General features: G+C 43.9%; 1 protein-coding gene across 3 annotated transcripts in view; it reads left to right on the top strand.

The window, feature by feature from the left end:
- Positions 1–12,311, top strand: part of glcci1a (glucocorticoid induced 1a) — a 35,919-nt gene extending 23,608 nt beyond the window's left edge. The window contains exons 4-8 of one of the 3 annotated variants that reach the window (XM_041967072.1): positions 5,958–6,113; positions 7,728–7,880; positions 7,982–8,192; positions 11,419–11,539; positions 11,618–12,311. In XM_041967072.1, the coding sequence (XP_041823006.1) occupies positions 5,958–6,113; positions 7,728–7,880; positions 7,982–8,192; positions 11,419–11,539; positions 11,618–11,915 (939 nt within the window). In that variant the 3' untranslated portion in view covers positions 11,916–12,311. The remainder of the gene's footprint in view (positions 1–5,957; positions 6,114–7,727; positions 7,881–7,981; positions 8,193–11,418; positions 11,540–11,617) is intronic. The other 2 variants (XM_041967073.1, XM_041967074.1) reach the window with 2 other exon arrangements.
- Positions 12,312–22,277: the final 9,966 nt, after the last annotated feature.

Here is a 22,277-nt window from a genome sequence, read left to right as displayed (position 1 = left end):
CTGCAGTAAAGGGGACAATACGATCTGGCCAGATGACAGCGCAGCTATCGTCCACGTTACAGCTGCAGGAGGAGGACGAAGCACAAAGCTGAGAGGTGCAGCTGCACAGAAGAGCAGCACCAGAAATAAAAGCAGAATTATTAGTTTGGATAATCATTAATCCTGCTTCGGATTGTCGGTAATTTTAGCTGATTTCATGTTTCATTTAATGAGTGAAATTAACATGTGTCACCACAACCTAAACAGATGCAGCCTACTGACCGATGGAAAGTTCTTTTTCCTGTTTCTCTGCAGGATATTTGAGGATTTGTGCCTTGAGCAGAAAACTTGAAAAGGATGAGTTGATAAAAAGATCTACTGTAATGTAATGATGTTACTGAGTTAGTGTGCAGCTTCAAAATCACCAAGCTGGCCATTCAACTCACGAAGCTTTTGGTGGGACTATATATATATATATATATATATATATAACAGCTTCCTGCTGCATTATGTTCCCAATGGTGTGTGTTTGTGGAAGGAGACAGACTGTGGTGTCAAACTTTCAGTATGAATTGGTATGAACTGTGTCTCCATCATCACTGTGTTCAGTTTCATGTGTTTCTGTTCAGAGCTGTGATAATAAACACATTTGGGAGCTAATAATCACAAATGAATGTCTAATCATTTCAGACTGAGGAGTGTGAAACCGGAGCAGCAGGTGTGTCTCTTCATTACCTGTTCGGGGACTACACCTGTGGACTGAGTAAAGCCTCATAGGGAAACAGAAAGTGTCTGACCGTCCTGTGGAACTGGTTCAGAGATCACATTACAGCTTTTTGACACAAAGCCTTTATTGATGTGTGTTTCAGGGTCCGTGTCAGGACCAAAGACGTGTCTGGACATGTTCTGACATGCAGCTGAGCTCTGTGTGTGTGTGTGTGTGTGTACAGCTCCTCGTGAACTCCTTGTTTCTGAGTATTTCACAGTGATAAGAATAAGAAAACCTTTATTAGTCTGTCAGTGGGGAAATTGCTTTGTTGCAACCATGCAGGTGCAGTAAGCAGAGGTACACACATGGATTTCAAACAAGAACACACACATTAAATAACAATTTGTACCAATGTGTACAGTATCTGGTCTGACAGGGTGTGTACGTAAAGTATATAAATATGTACATGAACATGTATATAAACGCGTAAAGACAGTTTCCGTGTGTTCATTGTAAAGCGTGACAGCAGCAGGGAGGAAAGACCTGCGGTATCTCTCCTTCACACAGCGAGGAAGCATGAGTCTGTCCCTGAAGCTGCTCTCCAGAGCAGACAGGACGTCCTGCAGGGGTGGGACCCGTGGTCCAGCAAGGAGGGGGTGGGACTCGTGGTCCAGCAAGGAGGGGGTGGGGCTCGTGGTCCAGCATGGAGGGGGTTGGACTAGTGGTCCAGCATGGAGGGGGTTGGACTCGAGGTTGAGCATGGAGGGGGTTGGACTCGTGGTCCAGCATGGAGGGGGTTGGACTCGTGGTCCAGCATTGAGGGGGTTGGACTCGAGGTTGAGCATGGAGGGGGTTGGACTCGTGGTTCAGCATGGAGGGGGTTGGACTCGTGGTTCAGCATGGAGGGGGTGGGACTCGTGGTTGGACTTGTGGTCCAGCATGGAGGGGGTGGGACTCGTGGTCCAGCATGGAGGGGGTTGGACTCGTGGTCCAGCATGGAGGCGGTTAGACTCGAGGTTGAGCATGGAGGGGGTTGGACTCGTGGTTCAGCATGGAGGGGCTTGGACTCGTGGTTCAGGATGGAGGGGGTGGGACTCGTGGTTGGACTCGTGGTTCAGCATGGAGGGGGTGGGACTCGTGGTCCAGCATGGAGGCGGTTGGACTCGAGGTTGAGCATGGAGGGGGTTGGACTCGTGGTTCAGCATGGAGGGGGTTGGACTCGTGGTTCAGCATGGAGGGGGTTGGACTCGTGGTCCAGCATGGAGGCGGTTGGACTCGTGGTTGGACTCGTGGTTCAGCATGGAGGGGGTTGGACTCGTGGTCCAGCATGGAGGCGGTTGGACTTGTGGTTCAGCATGGAGGGGGTGGGACTCGTGGTTGGACTCGTGGTTCAGCATGGAGGGGGTTGGACTCGTGGTTCAGCATGGAGGGGGTGGGACTCGTGGTCCAGCAAGGAGGGGGTGGGGCTCGTGGTCCAGCATGGAGGGGGTTGGACTAGTGGTCCAGCATTGAGGGGGTTGGACTCGAGGTTGAGCATGGAGGGGGTTGGACTCGTGGTCCAGCATGGAGGGGGTTGGACTCGTGGTCCAGCATTGAGGGGGTTGGACTCGAGGTTGAGCATGGAGGGGGTTGGACTCGTGGTTCAGCATGGAGGGGGTTGGACTCGTGGTTCAGCATGGAGGGGGTGGGACTCGTGGTTGGACTTGTGGTCCAGCATGGAGGGGGTGGGACTCGTGGTCCAGCATGGAGGGGGTGGGACTCGTGGTCCAGCATGGAGGCGGTTGGACTCGAGGTTGAGCATGGAGGGGGTTGGACTCGTGGTTCAGCATGGAGGGGCTTGGACTCGTGGTTCAGCATGGAGGGGGTGGGACTCGTGGTTGGACTCGTGGTTCAGCATGGAGGGGGTGGGACTCGTGGTCCAGCATGGAGGCGGTTGGACTCGAGGTTGAGCATGGAGGGGGTTGGACTCGTGGTTCAGCATGGAGGGGGTTGGACTCGTGGTTCAGCATGGAGGGGGTGGGACTCGTGGTCCAGCATGGAGGGGGTTGGACTCGTGGTCCAGCATGGAGGGGGTTGGACTCGTGGTTGGACTCGTGGTTCAGCATGGAGGGGGTTGGACTCGTGGTCCAGCATGGAGGCGGTTGGACTTGTGGTTCAGCATGGAGGGGGTGGGACTCGTGGTTGGACTCGTGGTTCAGCATGGAGGGGGTTGGACTCGTGGTCCAGCATTGAGGGGGTTGGACTCGTGGTCCAGCATGGATGTTAGTTTTGCCAGGACCCTTTTGGCACCTACCTCCTGCACTGAGTCCAGACAGCAGCCCAGGACAGAGCTGGACTTCCTGATGACTTAGCTCGGTTCACACTGCAGGGCAAAATGCTCAATTCGGATTTTTTGTGAAATCCGATTTCTTTCAGAGTTCGTTCACATTTCCAATTAAATTCGACTTGTATGTGGTCTGCTGTAAGAACCTTATCTGCACCGAAAGTGTCCCGCTTGCGTAGAAAACTCGACTACGTTACAGTGAGCGTGTGTTCGAGGTGTTGGTGTTTGCGGTAACAGCGGAGCGTATGTTGCAGTTTTAAAGTTATTGTTCAACCAGCACATTTTCAATGGCCTCGTTTTAAGAAGAAGATTATAAAAGAGGAGAGCCAGATTTGTGGCCATGGCATTTTGTGGCAGCAACGTCTGTACAGAGAAACGTGGGTACGGAGTCGCAGCCAGGAGTGGTGGAGAGTGGTGTGAGGCCTTTACAGATACGAGTTTATAAACAATGACATGCATGACGTGTAAGCTGATTAATGCCACCTGGCCGTTCAGACTGAAGTCGCATGGCAAAAGATCATATCAGGCTTTCAGGAACACCGGCTGGATGGTGTTGAAGGCACTGAAGAAATCAAACGTAATTCTCGCAGTCCTGCCGGGCTTCTCCAGGTGAGCCAGAGCACGGTGAAGTAGGAAGATAACCGCGTCTTCCACTCCGATGCCAGGCCGGTAGGCCAACTGCAGTGGATCCATTGAGAGACCGTGGAGCAGAGGTGTTCCAGGATCAGTCTCCAGGGTCTTCATCAGATGGGATGGGAGAGCCACCGGCCTATAGCTACTGAGTTCTCTGGCGTGCAGTGTCTTTGGTGCCACACAGGAGGTCTTCCAGAGCTGTGGTTCCACCTTCAGCTTGAGGCTCAGGTAGAAGACCTGCTCCATAACTAAACACAGCTCTGCACAGGACTAGGACTAGGAGCCTGGAGCTGATGCCATCTAGACCAGCAGCTTTTTTCTCCTCGATCCGCCTCAGCTCCTTTCTCACCTGGGCTGCTGTAAGTAATAGAGCGGGGCGGGCAGGGGGGCTCTGTGCTGGGGGGTGGCTGAGTCCAAGGAAGTGTGAAGTGTTTTGATGGCAGAATGAGCCAGAGGTGTGAGGGGCTGGGGGGGTTAGTCCAGGTGTCAGGGTGTGGGAGTGGGTGCTTGACCCTCAGCCGGTGACTGGGGCACTTTGAAGATAGTTTTCAGGCCACTGATGTTCTGCTGCTGCAGCTGCTCCTCCAATCCTCCTCTTGTAACTGGCCCTCCTCTCTGATCTTTCTTCTCAGCTTCTTCTGTACAGTCCTCAGCTCCTCCTTGTTCCCTGATCTGAAAGCTCTCTTCTTCTCCTTCAGGAGAGCTTTAATATCAGGATAAATCCACAGCTTGTTGTTGGTAAAGCACTGCACTGCCGTGATGCAGTCTGTGATGACATTAATGTCCTCCCCATGTGGTTCGCAACACAGTGGTGTTGAAGCAGTCCCTAAGAGCCTCCTCGCTCTCAGCTGTCCACCTCCTCACGGTACAAAGGACCACAGCCTGCTTGTATACAACAGGTTTATATACAGGCTGGAGATGTATAATATGGTGATCAGCTCTCCCTAGGGAGGAGGCAGGGGATGCAGAATATGCCTCTTTGGTGCTGGCATTAAACAAGTCCAGTATTTTATTGTCTCTAGTGGGACAGGTGACGTACTGTGTGTTTGTTGGCAAAACAGATGATGGAGAGGAATTGTTGAAGTCCCCAGATATGAGGAAGAGGGCCTGTGGACATTAAAACACATGCGGACCTAGAGCAGGATGTCAGAGGCTTTGTCTGCATTAGCAGAAGGGGGCACATACACTGCTATCACAATAACATGTGAACTCCTGTGGCAGATGATAGGGCCTCATGCTAACCGCCAACAGTTCAATATCTGTCTCTTTAGCAGTACCTCGCATTCACAAACACAGCTAGTCCCCCTCCTTTTCTCTTGATGCTGTTCTCCGTTCTGTCCGCCCTCAGTAACACGGTGTCAGCCAGGTCTCTGTAAACAGAAGAACGCTACTCTCTCTGTACTCCCACCGATGTCCTGTGAGCGCCGCCAGCTCGTCCATCTTGTTGAGAAGAGATCTTACGTTTCCCATGATGATGGAGGGGCGAACCGATCTGAAGCTCCTCTTCTTTTCCTGAACTTTTGTCCTGGCGCGGCGCCCATGGCAGGTCTTCCACAGCACCTCCACGGGGATTTTTTTATTTTATTTTTTTATTATACTTATACTCTTATTATACTTTAAACTCTGCATTTCCCATCCTAGTTGCTAGGAGCAGTGTGCGGCCAGATTCAGCCCACAGTGGTTTTTTTTTGTTTTTTTTTATCTTAGACTTGTACTCAGGTTCCCCAGACCCAAGCCCACCTCTGTAACCACTAGACTACCACTCCCATCAAGAAAAGCTGTTGCGAACAGTGGGTTGGACCCGCTGAGCACGTGTCTGTCACGCTGAGCACGTGTCTGGTGAGCTGGTGGGGGACCCACACACATTGTTAAATTGGATGTTTTAGTTTAAAGAAACGCTGCAAATCCGAAGATTTGTGTACAAATACGTATATAGGGCCTGTATACAAATATTTACAGAAGCAGTAAGCTATAAATAAGTTAAAACACCAGAAGAGAAAGCAAACAGGTAAGAGATGTTGCAATCCACCAGCTAACCAGCACTGAAGAACAAAAAAAAGAAAAAGAAAATGTGATGTGAACACCAGCAGCTCAGTATGAAGAATAAAGTTCAGATTCACCTCATACAGGGTGGTGATGATTGCTTTAGTCCACCATCTGTAGGGGAAACAGGGTCACCGGCTGGACTGTTGTGGTTTTTGAGTTTCTAGCTGCACCTCCTCTTGGTCAAATGAAGCATGAAAAGAAATGTGGAAGGACATGTGGTTTCAGACTGGATGTAAAAACCTCTCGTTCTGCTGCGTGTCTTCTCAGATCGTGAGGCTCCGGCAGCAGCTCCAGCGCAGCAAACAATCAGGCCGCACCACTAAAGACAAGGACCGACTCTCCCCCGTTCAGTGTAACACCATCACCCACCCGGCCCTGACCAGCACCACCACCTATATCTACACAGCAGCCGGACACATTCAGGTATAAACTATCAGCCCCTCAGCAGACGTTTAACCCTTTAAGCTCCCCGTTTCTGATCCATCTGTTTTTTATTTTACCACTGCCTGTAGAAGCTGAACCCTTTTATTCCCAGTCAGCATGATGTTTCCAGGACAACCTCAGCTGTCACAATATGAGGCTAAAATTATGCAAAATGAATGTATCAGTGTTTGGTCAACCAGAAGAAGGAAGCAGAATTTATTACTAACAGAACTTTGTAGAAATAACACACAGATCAACAGTGACCAAACCTTTTCTCATCTCATCGTTCTCTCAAGTCTTTCAGGAGAAAAAATATTGTTATTGAAACAAACACACAACAGAAACTATTTCCATGTTTCCACTTTTTCCTCATTTCCAGTTATTCCTGCTACTATTTACCTGCTATCCTCACTAAACCAACTCCAGCTCAGCTGCTTTGTGGCGCCACCGTGCATCAGAAACGTCTTCTTGGCTTTATTCCAGCCATAGAGGAGCATTATTTTTCTTCTTTTCACACACACATAGAACTTTCTGCTCACTGGTTGATCTTTGGCTGCTCCTGATTGGACGTTACCGTCAATCTAAGCTCTCTGATTGGTGGAAAGTCTGACAGGAAGTGGCTTCATCATCATGCCCAGGTCTAAATAGAGGTCTCTTATGATCTTTTTTTATGATGAAATGTGATAAATAATGGTGTCATCATGGATCACTCATTGTGGATTTACCATATAAAGTCTCTAAATAAACACTGCATTTTGTGGCTGGATTGAAAAACTTCTGTAGACTTCTATACATCACAGTTTACCCCACAGAGTTAAACAGTACAATTCATGAGAAATTATTGACAATATAAGTGATAGCACTCAGGGAATCCAGAGATCTAGTGGAGTTTTAACAGTTAAGGCTGTGGGGAAAAATGCCTGTAAAACTTTGAAGAGGTGCAGCATGTTTGCTCACCTCCTCAATCAGCCTGATGTACAGGTGTGGTGAAAGGAAGCTTTTTTATGTTTGTTCCAGCTCAAAAAATGTGTTCAATGATTTTGATGATTCTACCTTTCATAGTTTTAAGTGATAAAGCTTTTTTCTAACATTAAGGCCACTAACAATCGAGAATCTAGACAAATATGATCTGGATTTCCTGGAGCTGTTTGCTCAGAGAAGAAAGCTGCACAAGCTCCTGAGCATGATGGACAATTCTTCACATCCTTGACACAACACAGTGAAGAAACAACAGTGTTCAGTCAGAGGCTTCTTCAGGTCTGATGGAACAGAGAAAGATTCAGGGAGTCGTTCCTGCAGCAGCCAGCGGCCTCAAGGAGAACACAACTGCCAATTAATTACATTTTTTATTTAACTACTATATTATAATTTCTTCTTAAGGTATTTACATTATTCATTCATTTTAATTCCCAAATCATCAACTCAGAGCCGGCAGCGGTTGGATCTGTAGCTTCTCTCTCATACACACACATCCAGGTCATATCAGGCGCTTGAATTGTTTCTTCTCTTTAATGAAGATCAGCTGCAACCGCTTCAGGAGAATTTGAAGAAGTGAAGTCAGTGTTTTTATTTAGAAAAAATGAACTAAAACATGTCTTACCTCTGTGTGTGCAGCAGTTTTCCATGTCGAAGTCGGCCCAGATGCCGCTGTCTAACATCACAGTGCCAAAGCCCTCCATCTCCAGGGTGCCCAGCAGCATGGAGGGCATCAACCACGAGCTGGAGAAGGTCTTTATCAGAGACAACGGGGAGAAGGAAGAGCTCAAGGTTTGTTTGTTTTTGGGTTTTTTTTTTCCTCTTTTTTTGTCTCGCTTTCTGGAAATCTGTCTGTTGACTTGATTTGTATTCCTCTCCGTCTCCTCCTGCAGTCCCTGGAGGTTCCTGACGGCCGTCGGGCTCCGTTCCCTCCCCAGCAGCGCAGCGGCAGTTCCCGGAGTGTGGACACCCAGACCCCCTCAGCCCCGGGGCGGTCCAGCAGCTGCTCCAGTCTGTCACCATGCCCCTCACCAGCCTGCCCACCAGGGTCACATGACGGCAGTCCTTACTCCACAGAGGATCTACTCTACGACCGAGACAAAGGTGGGAACATCCAGGTGTTGATGAAGATGGTCACGCGCTCCCTGAATGCGTCATTTCTCCCCTTCAGATTAAAATCAGAGATTTTGGCTTTTAGAGCAATGAAAATAAAAAACATCTGGCAGCTGATTCCTGGATGCATGATTGATCCAGATTGACAGTTTGAGTCAGTGTTGTTGGATCATTGATTACTAGATCAGGGATGTCCAACTCTAATCCTTGAAGGCCACAGTCCTGCAGGTTTTCAGTCCTTTCCTGCTCCAATACACCTGATTGGAATTAATGAGTCATTGTGCAGAACTTCATAGGCTGCTGGATCCATCTCAGGTGAGTCAGGTCTGTTGGAGCAGGGAACACTGAAAACCTGCCGGACTGTGGCCCTCAATGGTCGACTTTGGATACTCCTGATGTAGATCGAGGTTTCTTACACCCTAAAGGTTCCTGCCTGAAATTATCTTGATGTTGGCAAAATACTCAATTAGTCCAAAAAACTAAATTTTGTTAAATTCATGACAAAAAGTCACATCCTCTGTTAAAAGGTGGCCTTGGAAATGTCAGGGGTCTGTTGAAATGTGGCAGCACTGATGAAGGCTACCCCCACCTTCCTGACCAAGCTAGGGGCTGGTTCTAAAACTCCCATAGACTCCCATGTTAAAAAGACCAACTTCACAGCAGAAATAAACATGTTTAAAGCCTGGTACAAAAAACATTTTAAGATTAAAAGGTCAAGTTTACCTTCATGACAACTGTGAGGGGGGTGAATTTTTTTCTAACTCATCTGTTTGGATGTTATTTATCTTGAAATTCAGCATAATTGAGGGCGTGTCCTTTTGATTGGCATGTATCCCGTATCCGCGGCAATAAGGGAGAGTGTAGCACAACCGCGGTCTTTAGCCGGCTAACAGCGTGCCTTAGCTTTAGCCCGCCTACCTCTGTTAGCTGGCTAGCTATCGTTAGGTCTGGGGCCCACCTCCACCTTTCATTCTTAGGGCGGGGATATACTTGCTGTTAGCGACACAGCCGTGTAGGGATCATGGCTGCCACGCGTTCCTAGCGTGCGTTTGGCACGTAGGCCACTCATGTCGATGCAAGGTCATTTGTTGTGTGCGCGAGTTGCAATATTGACTTGAACACTCGACGCACTCGTGCGGACAAGAGCGTGAACATGACAGGTCCGTGGTAAACACAATGGCGGATAGTTTTGAAGACTGTCTCTAAGAAGATGACTTACCGGCATCTGTTTGATTTTTCCTCCCCGTTGCACAATGACAAACACTCATTCCAGAAGGCAACAAATTGTAATAATTTTTGTATTGGAAAAACAATGTGACCTGTAGATTAACCTTTTCACTATTTCAGAGTCTAAGAGCTGTGTACTCCCTCTAGTGGTGGCCTCCAGTATTGAGTGTTTTTGCTGCGCCGTCCTTCTGTTGTTTGCAGCAAGTATATACAGAAACACGGCAGAACGTTGACATGTACGCTTGCGTTCACAGCAAGTATATCCCAGCCCTTAATACAACTAATGGTGTGCCTTGTAAACAAACATGAGGACGAAGTTTTCTGTCTGGCAGAGACAAAGGAAAGAAAGAAAACATAACAGGAAGACCAAAAAAAGAGAGAGCAGGACAGTGGTAAGTAGTGCAGGAAATCCAGACCCTAATTTAGCTCTTGGCAGCTCAGTCTGTCCTCCTGGTAAAGTCCTGGGTGTCATCAAAAAGCAAAACAGATAACTTGATCAATAATCTTACTTTAGTAAAGCTGTGTCTGACAAAGTTAAACTGTCAAGCTAAAAAATCCTGAGTGACAGAATTTATAGGCAAGAAATCTGATGTACTACCACGGTGCATGGATGGAAGCTACAGTGTGCAAGTGGGGTTTATATTTTATTTCCACACACGTCCAAGAGGCTTGTCTGAAAACTGTATTTACATATTTCTGTGCTGTGTTAGCAGCAAATCCAATCTTTAAGAGTTAGAATGCTTTAACACATAGTTTGAGCTTCTGTATTGGAACCATGTTAAATCATATCAGCCTTTTTAATTAAATGAAAATAGTAAATAATGCCAGAGTTTGAAATACATTTAGAGTAACTTTGCTCTGGTGTACATGGCAAAAAAAAACTTGCACCAAAAATAATTTGGTTCACAACCCAAGTTTACGAAAACACACATATGAAAATGTTTTTAAATCTGGTTTTTAATTATCGCCCCGGAACAATTCATATTTTTAACACACAATTCAATGATGATTCTAACCTGGTGTAGCCTATTGCAAACTGGATATTAAAAGTACATTTAAATGAGCAAAAGTGAACAACTTTTTGTTTAAAAACACATAAACCAGTCTCCTCTTTTAAAGCAGTATTATCCCTGCGACCTAGCAGCTAAATATTTCTCTTAAATCTCAACTTAAAGAAAATAATGAGATCAAATATATTTGACAAAGAAATAGGAAAATTTCAGGATTTATTAGTTAATCTAGAGTTCAACATTTTCTATTAAAATTCCTGTTATTGCATATAAGCAGCAGGAGAGCAACAAGACGTGTTTAGTCTGTACAAAAGTTACTTTTTAAAATTAAAACTTTGAAATAGAAAGAAACAACACCTGATTTCTGCAGCAGTCCATCCACAGATGCCCTTAATGGCTGAGACACAGGAAGACTTCCAGCCCTCCTTCGACCACTGATTCGTCTAGATGTGCATTCAGAGCCAGTGAGCAACGAACTACAACAAAAGTACGTTGACACGTGATGGAATAGGCCAGTTGTTGCTAGTAAGTATTGAGGGGAAAATATTGTCGACAGCATGTTACAGTAAAACTCTTTTTAAAAGTAGTTTTCTCCAGTCTGCATTAATGTACATTAATATCTGACCGTAAGCCAGGACGGATCAGCCAGCAGCGATTCACGATGGCTGGAGGGTTACTGGTTTTCCATGTGCACAGGTGCACATGCAGGTTGCACATGCATGTTTCAAACCCTGAATGGAGCGAAAGAAGAGTGAAAATCAGCATTCGAGGAGTTTAATCTTATAACAACAAATTCTTTAACATGTTATAAGTACACCATATCATAATAAAAATGCAGGTTAAAGGGGCCCCCTGTGAAAATTTTCCTGAGGCCCCAAGACACCCTGGAATAGTGATCCTCAATCCTGGTACTAAAACTCCCGGTTCTGCTGAGATGTGGATGAGCTGTTTCATTCCCATCCTGTCTGTTTTGTGTGCAGACAGTGGAAGCAGCTCACCGCTGCCCAAGTTCGCCTCCTCACCCAAACCCAACAACAGCTACATGTTCAAGCGTGAGCCTCCGGAGGGCTGTGAGAAGATTAAAGCCTTCGAGGAGATGAGGTAAGGACCGGTTCAAGCTCAGTCCTCTGCAGTTTAAGGAATCCATGACCCTGACACTTTATAAACGTCTCTCTGCAGTTCCCGGCAGTCGGCGGCGGCATCGGTCCCCCTCTTTTCCTGCCCCGACAAAAACAAAGTCAACTTCATCCCAACAGGCTCCGCCTTCTGTCCCGTCAGACTCCCTGGCGCCATGCACCTCACCCCGGCCTCAGAGCCAGAGGAGGATGAGGATGGAGAGCCTCGGGGGGCCGCCTCCCTCTACGGCATCCCCACTCAGGTCTCGACGAGCACCAGCACAGACGACCCCCCGTCAGAGGAGCCCGGCTCCCCCTCAGAGACTGCAGAGCCCCAGACAGACAGCCCAGCCATCAGCTAGAGCCGAGCAGAGCCGGACTCCGCCTCGGGGAACCCGTACGAGTGAGCACCGACCACCAAAACGTTACTGTTCCACCAACACCTCCCTCTGCTCTGCCAGGGGAGCCTCCGTCTCTGTGCTGACCCCTCCACCCTTCTTCTATCTCTGCATGACGTAGCAACTATGTCCCTTAATCTTCACCGCCACCATCACCCAGACTGTCCACCTTAACGTTCTGTCCTGCATCATGTCTGAGCTGTCTGCAGGGGGCCGAGGGTCCAAGGAGGGAAGACGGGGAGGATGGGGGGGAGGGGGGCATGCAGTTTAAACTGGTAGTATATTTCTGGTTAAATTATGTGTTGTCTTCTGTTTCAACATTCACAGTACAAATAAGCTCTAAACTTACATCATATATATGTATATGTATATATATATATATATATATACATATACATATATATATATATATATATATATATATATACACATATATATATATATATATATATATATACATATACATATACACATATATATATATATATATATATATATATATATATATATATATATATATATATATGTGTGTGTATATATATATATATATGTGTGTATATATATATATATATATATATATATATGTGTGTATATATATATATACACACACACACACACATAGCTCTATATGAAGAAAGAAAATGCTTGTTTAAAAATCCCAAACTGTGTGTTACTGTGTGATGTAATGAACAGGAAAACCTGCTGCACTATTCAGGATTATGTTTACACTATCCAGGTCTCATGTGAAACCCTCTCAAAGAAATGCAACAAGAAAAAGAAAAACATAATTTGGGCAAAGGAAATAGAAAAAAGAGATATTACTTCAGGTATTACACAATCAGAGTCGATACTCAGGTAATCTGGAATGAATGTCCATAAAAATCTCCTCAGCTCGAACAAGCGTCACGGTTTAGTTTCCTCATTCCCAGACCAGTCATTCCTTCCTGTTCCAGTGTCCAGACTGGTGATGGTGAAGGGTTGGATCAGAACCGGGAATACCGTATGGACCACACACACTGTGACTGAGAGCTTTAGCCCATGTGTGTGTACTGATGGAGCTCGGTGGACGGAGACTTGGATGATGTTGAGTGGTTGTTTGATGGTGGTGATGTGGGAAGCAGACGTAGATTATTCTGCATTGCTGTCACATGAAGGCTGAGTCAGATGGATGCAGATCGGAGGTGTTGTTGTTCTACAAACATTCATTCACTTCTTCATTATGAGCTGCTTTATTTTTTTAAGCTAAAATTGACTTTCTGATGCTGCAGAAGTGGATTAATAACAGATTTCACCCAAAATAATCCTATTTAACCCCTTAACACCTGACCCAAGAAATGACTGGTAGAAAACTCAAAATAACTTTTATCCAGTCTTTATTTGGCCCATACGTACCGTACCATTTATTACCGTGTGATATGACTTCTTGTAGTGTCAAAGGTCTCCACCAGGGGGCGGAAGACAAGCATCAGAGTGTAAACAACTGGGGTTGGAGTGGCGTGTGTACCATAGAGTGATGGAATATATCTCAGAACCTGTATGCATCTAACATGATAGATTAGGCGTTATTACAGAGTGTCTGATGGAAAATGGTGCCGAGTTCATTTCAACCAAAAACATTTAGTTATTCTGAACTGATGTTTTCAAAAATGGCCGCTCCACATGTCTGAGTTCACATGGTGCTGGGTGGTATGACCTACATTATGTATCATGGCATTTCCTAAATTGTACTAGTTTAATGTTGGACAGTATTTTTTGTGTTTAATCACATTTTCCACTGATTGAAAAATAGCAGATTGACTCAGAACAACCGTTTCTATAATCATGAGGAAAAAACATTTTAATGGCAACTGTTCACATCCCTGAATCCGTATTTCTCCACAGAACCAGATCTTTATCTTTGTTTTTGTCCCAGTCAGTTCCTCTAGCAAACACGTCTACAAGTGTCCTCCATCTTTATCAGTTTCACCAGAGGACGTGAGACATTAGGTCCACATCTGACCATTTAAAACGAAATATCGCTAGACAACAGATACGTCATCACGTCCACCTGCAGCTGATACAGCTTAATAAATTCATATCATATCACCCAGCACATGAAATGGTTTAAGCAAATATCTCTTTCTTCGGAAAGCTGATTTGCTTTGAGCCATGATCCAGCTGCTAACACCTGCTTTACAGTCATTTCAGGATGATTAAAACTGCCCCGAAGCATTTAGGTCCTTATTAATTCAAGTTAGAGAAAGATTTCATTTTTTTAAAGTCCCATTGTGCAGCTTTAAAGATCTCAAAAGTCCAATCAGATATTTTATTTTATATTTATTAGTTTGTGGTACTACAAACTACCAAACAAATCTTTGGCCTTAATTTCCGTTCTTGATCACCAAGCAGTTTTCTCCACTGTAAAAAATGAAGTGTAACCACACAGAGTGAATGTTTGTTGGTCCTCGATCTCGGACCTGCATCCAGGTCCACATTAAAACTCTGACTGCTCTGGTATTCTAAAAAGAAAAGAAACCAAACTTCCATTAAATGCATTCCTGAGATTTCAGCATCCGGTCCTAACAGTGAAGTCACGATGATTCATTCCTGAAGTGTCTCTCAGCCTTTTTGATTTGATGGCTGGCGAGATCATCTGTAGATCTGAGAGCTGATTGGCTGCAGATTCGTCTGTTTGATGCACAGATGAAAGGATGATGCGAGCCTGTCTTCCTCTCACTATTACTGCAGTGTTGCAGGCGCAACAAAACCTTCTAAACATCATATATTCTGTGCAAGAGTGAAGCATATTCCACATTTCTTTTGATATCTGGTGTGCTTGTAGAGTCCCTGCATTGTCGTTCCATTACTATTTTGTATATATGTGGCTTTCAGAGACTCAATGCAATGTTGTGGTTTCTAAAGACATTTCAGCACCTTACCAAGAGTTATAGCTTTCCCAGTGCCCCACATATACCCGGCATTGGTAAACTAGGTGTGTGCAATAATATGGAAAAAGGAAAAAAGAAAAAAAAAAACAAGAAAAAGGTGTTGTCCTCCCAGACGTTGCCCGTTCTTTGACAGTGTCTCATCTTGCATTCCTTTGGTTTTGAGCATGGAGGCTGGACCAGCACATCGTTTGTTGCTAAAGCCATCGACAAAACCAGCACTGAGAGCGACCAGAGCACATAACCGGCAGGTCAGTCTTCATCAGCTCACTACATGATACTCCTTGTGAAACCTGCAGTGTCAAAGTTCATGCACAATGGCAATAAAATCCTGGTTGTTTTGTCCAGTTTTTGGTGTGTGTGTTGGTGAATAGGGGGTCCATAGGTTAACAGGTTTTATCCTCCTAAACAGACGTGAAGATGTTGCTTTGATGGAGAAATCAGGCTTCAGATCTGCAACTCCACAGAAAAGTTAGAAAAGATGCACGTTGTCTCCTCAGTTTCTTACTACATTCACGTGTTTCCAGGTTTTTTTGTTTTTCTTTTTTTCAGGCTGGTAAAATATATAAAGCCACAACATGAAGCTTCTACCTGGATGTTCACGTCTCACATCAATGCTGGCATTAAGAATCCAGGCGATGAATCATTTCGTGTTATTTGGTCTCTTCCTGCAGACGACAGTTTAATGATCATGACAGTAAATCGATTCAATGGACAATCATTCAACGTTTTAATTCTTAAAGAAAATAGAAACAATTCCATATATTATTGTAAGAGCTTGAATAAATTGTTCTTTAAGATGTTCCAGCTCTTATCTGAAAAGCTTCTTCATTTCTAGTGCACCCTAAAATGTGTTTTTTGAAACAACATAGTAGCCTACTACTTAATTGTGATAAAAACCACATATACAGTTAAAAACCGGGATTTTGTGGGTCAAAAATGGCCCATAACGTTCTCTACAAAACCAGTAGAGCATAGAAAACCACGCCCACCATCGCACATGAAGGGATGTGAACTTATCTGGTGTAGATCTGCTAGTTTCAGACTTCTGTTCTTTCAGAGTTTCTGATGAAATCTTCCTGCGATGGGACGGATTTGTGCTTCTGAGGGTGTAAAAGTAAAACCGGACTCTATTCTTTACCTGTTGATCCTCATCTGGTGACAGACAGCAGCTCAAATCGTAGCAGCAGCAACTTCTAGCAGCTCTTCCTGCAGCTGCCACAACCTGCCGCGAGTCTCCACAGCTTTCCAGAGCTGCTGGAGCTGCTGACAGGCAGCTAACAGTCCCACAACACAACACTCTCCGCCCCCGATCACCCCACACCTCCCACCCCAACACCTGCAGTGTCAGGCATTTTAAAAATTTGGCAGTGGGTGGAGTTACGCTTTAAAGGACAATTCACACGTTCCTGCGCGGGAACACCACCAAGCCGCTGGTTCAGATATCTGGATGGTAACTGGGTCAAAATCCAAACTCAGAAAAATTTAAAGAACATCGTGTCGGTGGTTGTGTCTACAGACAGAACTTCAGGAAGAGAAAAAGAAAGGACATCGAATTATTTTAGAGTCAATGTAAAACTTTAAGTCGCAAAAAATTATTTTCCAGCTGCTGTTTAGTCATTAATAACGGTGATAATAACAGTCACTAAGTCAAAACACTTGTTTCCTGATCATGAGTCCATGTTATTTAGTCAGCTGACAGAATCAAAGCTGTAGTTCAGAGAGGAGATGATGAGGAAGGTGGCGAGGAAGGTGAGCTTTAGTCCTCAGAGTTGTGACATGGTCTGTACAATTAGCTGAAATTTATAGTCATAAAATGTCATTCTGAAGCATTTACTTGACCTTCACATAATGTTGCACAGATTCCTGAAAAAATGGACTTAATCATTTTAATATATTTGAAAATGAAAATGAGGATAAAAACGATGTAAAGTTGATCTACTGCAACAAGTCAAAATGATCACGCATAGATTTTCTTTTTCCAAATTAGTCCAGCTATGAGGATGATGATGTACTGGGTCACAATGATTTATCACTGTTTGTAATTCTGTTAAAAGTCTGTTTTAAAGGTCCAGTGCATCAGGATTACTGCCATCTAGTGGTAAAGAAAGGTATGGTGCAGTTGTGAATGGATGGTGGCCATCAGTGGCCAAACTTCCTCCTGACATAAAAATATTTTCACATGTGAGTGGATCCAGTGGTCTGATGTACAGAGATGGCTGCACTACAGGTAACCGCTTCAACACTGTGCACGTGTACTGTCTTCTTCTATGGTGTGTTTAAGACGTCATTTATCCATAACGATGCTCTAGCGCCTACCAAACAAAGTTTTAAAGCTTCACACAGAGCTGTTTGTCCATTCAGAGACACCGTAGTAAATATGGCGGAACAAATATGGCAGCTGGACCCACAGCAAGAAGATATAAATGGTTCATTGTTAGACAATAAAAAGTTATTTTAATAAAGTGATTAGATGCCAGCAGAAACACAGTGTTTAATGATAGAACACATTTCTCTGGCATTGAGCTGTGATTTTGTTACACGCTGCACCTGTAATGTTTCATTAAGTTCCTGAACTTAAGTCGTGGATTTATTCTAATTAAAGTAAGTTTCTGTGATATTGATAATTGCACCGTCGTACAAACTGCTCTCTCTTCTGGAACCAACATGTCAACACATGTCTTCAGTTATTCAAGTCAAGTAATCCTGCGTTTAGTTTTTCCAAAAGACAAAGAACCCTGTTCCAAATCTCTGAATAGATTATTTCAGGTTATAACTGCTCAATTAAATGTCTCTTATAACTACCAAGTAAAAATGTTGCGTGAATGAATGATTACATATTGAATATTATAAGTGTACCAAACATCAGTCTTCCAGGGGCCTCGCTGGGCTGCTTTTATGTCCCTACTCCGGCCTTGTATAGAACAGATGGGAAAAACATGAATACATTTACAGACCTTTTCAGAAAGTCCAGACTTTTTGATGAACAAAAAATCTAACTTTTTTAAATCCTTGAATTTAAAGAAGACAAAACATATAAACTAGAAGCACTCAGAGTGCAGACCTCTGCCAAGCCACAGGGTCAGTCACCGGAGAAAAGGCCCAACAACCCGCCCAGTTACCAACACTCTAATGTGTACTTCAAGCTACTATCACTATATGTTTCCATCATCAGGGTTGATGTCACATCTTATTTACAATCCTGGAGCCTGGAAACAAACCCTTAGACACCAAGATGAAGCAAATAATTCTAAAAGTCTTGAAGTTATGGAAGAAATGAACGTTTTCTCTAATGCCGGCAGGCTGGGTTAGTCGTTAACGTATTTAACGTCAACCATGATGTCATCGTGTAATTTTTTTTTTTTTTCTGGGCATTATCTGATGAGTAGAAGCTGTAATGGCAAAATGATCCCTATCTCCCCACAGTAAAGAATCCTTTTTAAAAATTCGTGGATCCAGACGGTGATCCGGATTACCCCAAAATATAATCACTTGTTGCTTATTCCATTTCTGACGTTTCCTCAAAATTTAATCAAAATCTGTTCAAAGATTTTTTGAGTTATGTTGCTAACAGACAAACATAACCTCCGCCGGGGTACAAATGTGAGACCATGAAGGAACGTCCACACCTGTGAGCTGCAGTAGTGTAACTCTCCAGCAGAGTGCAGTAGACAACCATGACAGTTCCCTCATCATGATGGCAAAACATCTACATTTTTCTAAAATTTCTAAATGGACAAAACATGTGTTTGTGTCTCATCAGGACTTGTCCAACCCTCTAATTGTTTCCTACACTAAACATGTTACAGCTGCAGAGCATTACAGTAAACCACTACACCGTGCAATCCATAGTTTGTCATATAATTGGAGCAGGAAATGAAAATGCTTTCTAGCTTGACAGAAAAAAGCAGACCCTCTATAACAAGAAAAGCATTGTTGGCCCTGTTTCAACTGCTAATCGGCTTTGTCACAAACTCTATTCTGTGTGTTAATCTCAACCTCCCAGCACACCCTAACTGGGCACATAGAACAAAGGTAAGACTCTTTTTTAAATGAAATTACAGAGCAAAGAGCCTGGTGTAATCCTGTGTTTTTGTAGCTTTCTTTGCTACGCTGCTGCTTCTCCATTCAAATGCAGCTCAGTGCTATATGTTAATCCCAATTTATGAAGGAAAAATGATAATAGGACACATCAGATGAGTGCTGATTGCTAAAATGCATATGAGTGACAAGTGGCTGCAAGAGGACACAGAGTTCAGCGTGCTGTCACACAGGTTGGTTTGCCCTTCACTGTGAATCCACCCTCTGATCAATCAAGGCTTTAAATTAGCAGCTTGTTAGCGAGCGTTGTTCCCAATCAGAGCCCTCTCAGTCCTGCTGCTCAGAGGTTACACTCACCACTCCTCAGCACTCCTCCACCTCTGCATCTGGATACAAGAGTCACAAGTCTTTTTTTCTAGTTTTACTCCCCATGTTAACAAAAAAAAAAAAGAAAAAGAAAAAAGATGCTCCCATTTCTTACCAGATTTAATCTGTCTAAATATTGTAAAACATGCCCAGGTTATAATACCTAAACAAATACACACCCACCTTGGTTCGGTCCACATCGGGGCCGGACTGGAACAAAAGGCTGGGAGTCGTACATTCACCCAGGCCACCCTAATTCATATACTGCACACATATGCTCACATGCAAGTACACACACACACACACACACACACAGGCTAATTAATCACCAAAGCTCAGTATTCTATATAGACCGACATTCACACACAGAAGACTCACAACAGTCCCAGCAGGGCTCCATTGTTCATATCATGATCTTACATTAACCTGAAATAACATTTAGATGCCAGTTTACCACAAATATAACATGTTAACATCAATATTCGCTGCTACAGTAAAAACAAGAAGTGGTCAACAGCAGCTTCACTTGATGTGATTCAACTAACACTGAAAATAAAAAGTCAAGTCAACATAGACAGGAGACTGTCCAACCTTCAGAGGGGTTCCCAAACTTTTGGTCCAGCAGGACCATCAAATCTGTCATGTAAAAGAAGCCAACAAGCAAAGCTGCAATCACATCATTTACAGCCAGATAAACACAAGTTTCCTCATTAGCTTTACCCTGGACTAATAAAATGTTTCTGAGCTGGACGAGGACAGATGTGGACAGATTAGTTTAGCTGAGCAGCAGGTAAAACATCCACCTGTCACTGACCTGTGACTCTGTTTTTAAGACTATGAGTTAAATACAGAGTTGAATTGATTTATAAATCCTTCATTCTGTGTGACTTTATATTTAATGCAGCGTCCTGTAACGGCTGACACTGTGGAGGCAGCGTGGATGGAGAGGCTATAAGCAGCTTTGTCATGCTGGAGCCACAAATTCTCCTCCTGAAACCCACTAACATAGATGCTGTGGTCATGACAGACTGACCGCTGGGATTCCTCACTGCATCAAGCCTTTTAAGTTGTTTCATTGGCTTCAGGAAAATTCACTGTTTTCAGATTTTATATATATAATAAATATGTTAACACACATTTATAATCAGCCAATCACGCGGCAGAAAGTCAGCACATTTACTCGTGTAGATGTGGTGAAGACAACTTGAAGTTAAACTGATCATCAGACTGAAGAAGAAAGAAGATTTAAGTGACTTTAAACGTGGTATGGTTGCTGGTCTGAGTATTTACTGGGATTTTCACACACAACCATCTCCAGAGTTTCCAGAGAATGTTCTGAAGAAGAGAAAATATCCAGCGAGCAGCAGGTGTCTGGACCAGGATGTCTGGTTGATGTCAGAGGTCAGAGGAGAATGGACAGACTGGTTGGAGATGATAGAAAGACAACAGGAAGTCCAGTCAGCACTGGTTCCAGCCAAGATCTGCAGACCATCATCTCTGAACACACAACACGTCCAGCCTGGAAGCAGATGGGCTACAGCAGCAGAAGACACACCGGGTTCCTCCTGCCAGCTAAGAACAGGAAACTGAGGCTACAATTCACACACACTCACCAACACTGGACAACAGAAGATGGAGAAACGTTGCTGGTCTGATGAGTCTCCATTTCAGCTCCACATTCAGATGCTTGGCTCAGAATCTGCTGGAAACATCATGAAAACATGGATCCATCCTGCCTTGGATCAACGCTTCAGGCTGCTGCTGGTGTAATGGTGGGGGGAGATTTCATTGGTCCACTTTGGGCCCCTTAGTACCAACGTGGCCTGGTTTAACCAGCACAGCCTACCTGAGTATTGTTGCTGACCATGTCCATCCCTTTATGACCACAGTGGAGCATCTTCTGATGCTACTTCCAGCAGGATAATGCACCATGTCACAAAGCTCAGATCATCTCCACCTGCTTTCTAGAACATGACGATGAGTTCACTGGACTCCAACGACCTCCACAGCCACCAGATCTCAGTCCAGTAGAGCAGCTTTGGGATGTGGTGGAACGGGAGATTCTCATCATGGATGCAGCCGACAAACCTGCAGCAACTGTGTGATGCTGTCATGTTAATATGGAGAAAACCTCTGAGGAAGGTTTCCACCACCTGCTTCATCTATCACACCAGGATTAAAAAGGTCCGACCCGGTACTAGAAGATGGTGGTCCTGATGAAGAGGACGATGAGCTGTATTTATAACGGGCTTCAAACATGAGTTGATGTGGTCAATTTTACACTTAATGTCCAAGTATTTTAAACAAATTAACTTCCACGAATAGAAAAACTGACAAACGTTTATCATTGGCTCAAATAAACAGATTTTAAGATTTTATCATAAGATTTTTATGTTTAATCTCTAATGTGACTCCTGCATAGTTTAAACCTGACCTAAAACTGAAGTTTCATAACTATATTTGGATGTTGTGGTTGGATTTAAGATTTTTTTTTTTTCGCTGATGTAACAAATTTTGTCTGATTAATATTTTCATTAATCAAAACTAAAGATTTTGGATGGTTTCAAATGAATATTGGTTTAATTAGGATTCATCTCCTCACTGAAGCGTCCTTCTGTTTTGTGCTTATTAATTCTAAACATTAGCCTTTCTATCATTTTTACCTTTAGAAGAGCAGCTAGTTAATGGGTTTGTAACCAGTTTGTAACCAGTAACGTACTGATGTTGGCCATTTTGAATGTATTTAAGGCAGTAATGTAATAACCTAAAAATAATGTAATCATATCTATTTTTGATGCTGCACAAAACTGTTAAAAAATCTTTTATTTGTTTTTCATTTGTGTATTATTACATTTTCTAGAGTTTTTTTATGCTAAGCCAATTAGCCACCTATTACATTACTGTCTGTCATTCCATTTAAAATGGTTAAAATGATCAGCTTATTGGCCGTTGTTGAATTACTCCAGCAGGGTTTCAAGTGGAAATCTGTAAATGT

The sequence above is a fragment of the Melanotaenia boesemani genome, chromosome 17 (assembly GCF_017639745.1).
Source record: "Melanotaenia boesemani isolate fMelBoe1 chromosome 17, fMelBoe1.pri, whole genome shotgun sequence".
Taxonomy (NCBI): domain Eukaryota; kingdom Metazoa; phylum Chordata; class Actinopteri; order Atheriniformes; family Melanotaeniidae; genus Melanotaenia; species Melanotaenia boesemani.
Note: the sequence above shows the minus strand (reverse complement) of the source record. Positions and strands in the feature narration are given on the sequence as shown.